The sequence below is a fragment of the Balaenoptera acutorostrata genome, chromosome 8 (genome assembly GCF_949987535.1).
Source record: "Balaenoptera acutorostrata chromosome 8, mBalAcu1.1, whole genome shotgun sequence".
Lineage (NCBI taxonomy): Eukaryota > Metazoa > Chordata > Mammalia > Artiodactyla > Balaenopteridae > Balaenoptera > Balaenoptera acutorostrata.
In genome coordinates, this window is record NC_080071.1 from 58,321,490 (window position 1) to 58,327,489 (window position 6,000).

The window sequence follows — 6,000 nt, forward strand, 5'->3', positions numbered from 1 at the left end:
GAGCATTAAACATTAGTCCATAAAAGCGAACGCACCTAAACTTCATCCCTACAGCAGATACTCTGAGGCAAGGCAAAAGAGTTAAATCACTAAAAAGCTCTCTAGGAAAATCTAGAAACAGTTAGCTGGCTGTGACATAAACCTGCCAACACCTCAGCACACAGTGGCAAAGTGCCCAAAAAATGCCACCCTCCGGGTAAACCACTTTGTTTTAACTCGAGATGAAGCTACCAGTTGCAGAGGAGAGGCGACGGGGGCATTATTTGGCAACCTGGAATTCACTTCCTGTAATCCTACACCGCGACATCGCCTAATCAACCTGAACCCTGACACCCGGGCCTTTATCACCCGGCCGCGGGCTGCGCGCGCCTCCCTGCTCCGGGCTGTTACCTCCCACGGCCTTGGCCACGGCGCCGTTGGGCCTCCCGCGGGCTCCCATGGGGCTGCCGTTCTGCTCCAGCCGGGCCACCTTCACCGGGGGAGGACCCTTGACGTCGGGGCTGCCGCTCCGCCGGTCGGGGCTGTCCCGCAGACACGGGCTCTCGCTCCGCCGCTCCATGCTGCTCCGACTCGGAGACAAAGTTCCCACCGGCAGGTCGCAATAAAATGCACAGGGACCTAGGGAGGGGGCGGGGGGGGGGGAAAGGGGGAGGGAAAAAAAAGAGGGAAAACCGCTCACACACGTGATAGACGTTTAGGCCAGTGGCAGAGCGCTGCACCAAAGCCACACAAACTTCCTCCCACGCTGCCCGAGGGGCCCGAACAGGGAAGCCGGTCCCAACCTTACACTGGGCGGCCCAAAGGAAACCCAGAGCTTGGGGTGCCGCGACTCTGCCCAGTCGCTGCTCCCAGAAGTTAGCTCTGGGTCACGAAGTCCGCCCAGGGCGCCCAGAAGTAATCCATTCAATGGGACAGGGTTGACATAAACCGTTCTCCGGTGCGCCGACCTTGCTGTCGGGGGGTCAGGGTTGCGGAAGAAGTGTACTTCCTAAGAAGACATCTCACTCACTCAAGGAGTGGGTGCGGGTGTACGTAAGTCCATATGAAAACAAATTAACCACAAGAAGAATGCGCTCTGAATCGCGGGGCAGTAGGCAAAGGCCTGCCAAAAAGACCCTTGAATCCCCGCTTTTTACCTTTACCGAGCACGTCCTGGGACACATACACACTGCACAAAATCAACCCTGATTCCACATTAATAAGCATCCCAAAACACTTGGCGGTATTCATCAGAATAACCTCAAGCAGGGTCTACAATCGTTATTATTTTGGAATGTTCTAATCTTCATCCAATCCTGAGTGATTTTTTAAAATGCTCTTCCGCATAAATTACAAAAGCAAAAGCATTTAAATTATTAGGTGCGGGAGCAGCCTTCATCAACCCCAATTTTTAAATCTCTCCAAAAAGTTTTCTCCTGGGTCGCCTGGCTGGCAGCGCGCTCCTCACGGAACCCGCAGATCTCGGCACCCCCGGATTTTTGGGGGGCGGCGGCGGAGGAGGAAACACCTGATGAAACGGCACTCACATTGTCACTGACATCCCCAAGAAGCAGGAGGAACCCGGCACAACAAAGTGCGCTGGGAATCCTCGCGGGCGCTCTGGCCGTGGGAGAAGCCGCGTCGCCACGGCTCAAGGAGACAAGGTGGGGGTGGCAGAGGAGAGGTGAGAAGAGATGCGAATGATGCAGAGACGGAGCGCCAGGGCTGAGGGCGAAGGTTCCGCCCGGACTCCCTCGGCTGCGCTGTCTAACAAACAGAGCGAGAGCTGCGGGGAGGGAACTTAGCAGGACCCGGGGCTTCCCCGAACTCCCGAGCTTGGCGCGGGCGCCTTCGCCCTGAGTACTTACTGCTCACAGTCTGTCTGTAACTTGGCTGGCTGGGGCTCTGTCCATGGAGCAAAAGTAGAGAATCCAGGGTGGAAAGTTTCTGGTGATTTGCCTTGCAGTGTTCTCCTAGTCTTCCTTTCTCTTTACTCCTTTCCCTTTCCTCTTTCCCAGGTCCAAACGTTTAGGGTCCTGGGTCAGGGTGTCTTCTTAGTGCGGCGACGGTTGTTATGATGATGATGATGGGGGGTGGGGGGAGTAGAGGGAGGAGGAGAAGAGGGAAAGGAGGGCTCCTCCAAAGGAACACCCGAGCGAGCGCGGGAGGAGGCGACGGAGGAGGGGAGAAGAGAGAAGGAGGCTGAAAAAGCCTTTTCACACCTTCGGGAAGGAGACCCGTTCTGGCGAGAAAGGGCTGAAAACTGGGAGGCGGCGGAGGCGGGTCGGGGCTGCCGCTTCGCAGGGCTGCTAGCTCGCGAGGAGGCGCGGCCGGAGCCGTAGGGCCGGTGCCACCGAGAAGCGAGAAGGCACAGGGACCTGGGACCGCACGCGGCAGGAAAAGCGGCGGCCGCCCAAGCTGTCACCTCCAGCCTCTCCCCTCTCGGCCGCCGCCGCCAGCAGCCGAAGCCGGACTCACTGACAAGCCGCAGAGAGAGACACAGTGAGAGGGAGATGATTATTAGTTGCGTTGAGTCATCAGGCAAAGTGAGTCCTTTTGGGTTGTCCTCGGTTTCCGATTTCTCCCCCTCCCCCTTTCCGTCCCCAGATCTAGCGCCTTCAAAATAATAATTTGGGGTGGGGGTAGGGGAAGTCTCTGGGTTATTTCGGGATGGGGTTTGGGGGGGAAAGATCTAAACCCGAGCCAGACTGGTCCACCGCATTGAAGGAGGAGAGTGGGGGGGCGGGGAGGAGGGCCGGGGAGGTTGCGGGGGGAGGGGGCCCCGCCTGGCAGGAAATTAAACATCAATCAATCAATCGCTGTGAGGCCGGCGACCGAACAGCGGCGGAGCTGCAGAGGAGGCAGAGGGACTGGAGAGGGGCGGGTGGGAAGCAGGGAGGAGGGAGAAGAAGGAAGGAGAGAGCCGGCGGTGGGAGAGCGGTGTGGCGAGGACCGCGCGCGCGCGGCGCGGCGGGGGACCTATGGCAGGGAACCGAGTGCCGCGCGAGGCGGTGGCCGCGGCTGGTGGGTGGGTGCGCCCGGGTGCAGGCGGGAGCTGGGGCCCGGGGTCTCGTCCTCCTCCTCCTCCTCGCGGCGGGTCCAGGGCGCGGCCGCCTCGCCCAGCCCTGAGGCGCACTCGTCCCGGCTCGGAGACGGCGGCAAGGCAGGCGCTGGTTGCCTCGTCTCCCGGCGGAGGCACAGACCCACGCGCAGGAGGCAACCACGGCTGCCTCGGCTCCGGGTTCTGCTAACTACGCGGAGTACTTTCGACTTTGGAGATAGGAGGGCTATCACCTCCCCCACCCACCGCCTCCGCCCACCACGCACCGCCTCCGCCCCTCCGAACAACTTTTCCCGGTGCCTGCGAGCTCCCCCTCCGTGCGGAGCCAGCCGTCCGGGCCCGCCGCGCCGCCGCACGAGCTAGGAAGGCCGACTCTCCCTCAGAGCTGGCACTGCCGTGGGTCCAGAACAATAGCCCGGGTGTCCCGAATGGCAGGAGCATCAGCACTGCCCGCCGGGCGGCGGGTGGCACAGGGAAGGGGGCTGCAGGAGGGTCGCAGGGCGGGGAGCATCCCTGGATGACGTCCCTGGAGCGCTCGCAGCGCCGGCGACATCTCGAGCGGCGCAGCCCGGGCCGCCTGCAGGCCGTGACGCGGTGGCAGCGAGGGCGGCGGGGCTCCCTGTCCGCTGGCTGCTGGGCTGGGACTCCTGGGATCCCAAGCCGCTCGGGCCCTAGGCTGAGAGCGCGGTCAGAGCTGTGCGGTGGGGACCCGGCCTCCCCATCCCGGGGGAGGCCGTGCGGGGGCGTCCCCAGCAGGTCCCGCGAAGGCGTAACTGAGCCACAAACTTTTGCCGACTCCCGCGGCCGCAGTCGCCCGTAGCCCGGCTCCAGCCGCGATGCTCATTTAAGGTGGCCCGGGCGCTAGCCGAGCAGGCCGGGCTCTGGCCGCGCTTTTGTCCCTAAGATCCCTCTTGGACGCGGAACCTCCTTAAAGAAAGCACGTGGGCAGGAGCCGCGGCCCCCGCGAGACCCCGGGGGCGCCGGCTGACACTCGCGGTCCCGACCTGAAGCGGGAAAATGTGGACGCGTCCCCGCTCGTCTTGAGGCCAATGAAGCCCCCTGAGCTGGCGGTATCTCTAGTCGCTCCCGCACACCTTGGTTCTCCCTCCTAACCCCTAGGACCCCGAGGACTCCCCACCATCTCGTCGCCTGAGCCGCTGGTCTCCCTTAAGAAGCGCTGACTCTACGGCGGCGCCAGAGGGCCAAACTAAATTCGATCTCGGGAAACGCGCTCGGGGGGCAATTATGGAAATCTCGGTCGGGTGCACCCGCCGCGGGAAGCCGCGTCAGCCCAGTGTACCCGGGGCCAGGCCGCCGTCCACTCGCCGCACCCAACCGGCGCGCGGCGTGCACCTGGCCTCCCCTCAAAAGTAGGAAACTGGGAGGCGGGGGAGACTCTGGAAGAGAAAGGGTCCCAGAAGTGAAACCTGCCCCCGGCCTAAGTCTCAGAGCCCAGAATCCGAAGGACCCCGCACCCAGTCGCCGCCCACCAAGTTCCAAAGGAGCGCGAGGCGACCCGAGAGGCGGTGGGAGCCGAGCGGAGAAAGGAAGCGAGATGGATAGCAAAGCTTCGGGGAGCCAGCCTGGGGGTTTTAGGCTGCGTTTGCTTTTCCCTGTGCCCTCCACAACCTCATCCCCCTCCCACCTCCCCAAAAGAACGAGTTAGAGAAAACGCACAATTCGGAGTCTGTGAGAACAAAGTGGCTCTAGCAAACCAACTTCGTGGTGGTAGCTAAAAGGTTTGGGGCTGCAAAGAAACAAACTGTAAGTTCGATTGACAAACTTTTTTTAAAAATCTGTAATATCAAGCCGGAATGGGAAGAGGGTGTTGCAAAAGCCAACTACTACCACTGTCAAAAGTTTAAGCCCGTTTTCAAAATGGGGAAAAGGCGCATTTCTTATTAATACCTTAACAACGATAATAATGCTGTTTCTTTCCTTACCTTGGTGTTGAACTGCAGAATCCTCCTCCGGATCAATGTCCAGGAACTTAGAAGAATTGGTGATATTAGGACTTCAGTACTTCTGGAAAAAAATGCAAATGGTTTAGCCAGGATCTTTCCTGTCTGATTCGTCACTATTATTATATCTGATGATGCGAATGGTTGGAGCGATTCAATCTTAAGTCATTAATGAGCTATTTTATAAACACCACTGTCTGAAGATCTTCATTTACATTTTGCGAAGGATCACTTCGCTAACCTCACAGGCTTATGTCAACAGCATGATTATGGGGACTTCAGTTACACTCTTATAAACAACACAGCCGTATTGTTAATCGGTTAATATTTTATAAAGTGTAAATATTTTATTATGTTTTGAAAGGAACTATTGATTCTAAATTATTAAACCCCTGAGACGGGCGATTTAAATAAAATTTACAGTTAAGTACAATTAAATGTACATTGTGGCTAGTTTGTTTTCAGATTCTGCACTCTTTTTAATTCATTGATTTTTCTCTTAATTGGAGTTTACTCTTGATCATTTTTGGTAATGAACAAATCTATCATTTGGGGCAAAAGAACTCAAAAATTTTTAATTGCATTTAACGTAGAAGAAAATGTCAAATACTATGAATTATTACCAGAAATGTATTTTGAATGTTTGGAGATATGTGTTTAGAAATTTTACAAATTTCTTTCGATTTAAAAAGGAAGAATGTTAGGGATTTTTGTGATATATGCCCGGTATGGGGGGGGGGGGGTTTTCCCCTTGAGTTTTGTCCCTAATGAAGGCCTTTTCTGTTTCAAATTACATAAGCTTTTTACTGCACAATTTTTGTATTGACCTTATTTCAACTGAAGTAAGTGATTATTTCCAGCATGTTTAATTTCGACAATAAGAAATTTTAAATAACATTTTTACCTTTTGCTAGGATATTCTACTTTTTAAAACAGTAAATAAATTATGATGATTCAAAAGTTTTGCTTGGTTTTGTTTTATATTCCTCAAGTGGCTTA

The 6,000-nt window shown here is 56.2% G+C and overlaps 1 protein-coding gene across 3 annotated transcripts in view; it reads right to left on the reverse strand.

Moving 5' to 3' along the window:
- Positions 1-5,067, reverse strand: part of SATB2 (SATB homeobox 2) — a 189,916-nt gene extending 184,849 nt beyond the window's left edge. The window contains exons 1-3 of one of the 3 annotated variants that reach the window (XM_057551674.1): positions 1,848-4,962; positions 1,527-1,746; positions 391-618 (exon numbers count right to left, since the gene is read on the reverse strand). In XM_057551674.1, the coding sequence (XP_057407657.1) occupies positions 391-559 (169 nt within the window). In that variant the 5' untranslated portion in view covers positions 560-618; positions 1,527-1,746; positions 1,848-4,962. Of the gene's footprint in view, positions 1-390; positions 619-1,526; positions 1,747-1,847; positions 4,963-4,983 lie in introns of those variants that run through there. The other 2 variants (XM_057551675.1, XM_057551673.1) reach the window with 2 other exon arrangements.
- Positions 5,068-6,000: the final 933 nt, after the last annotated feature.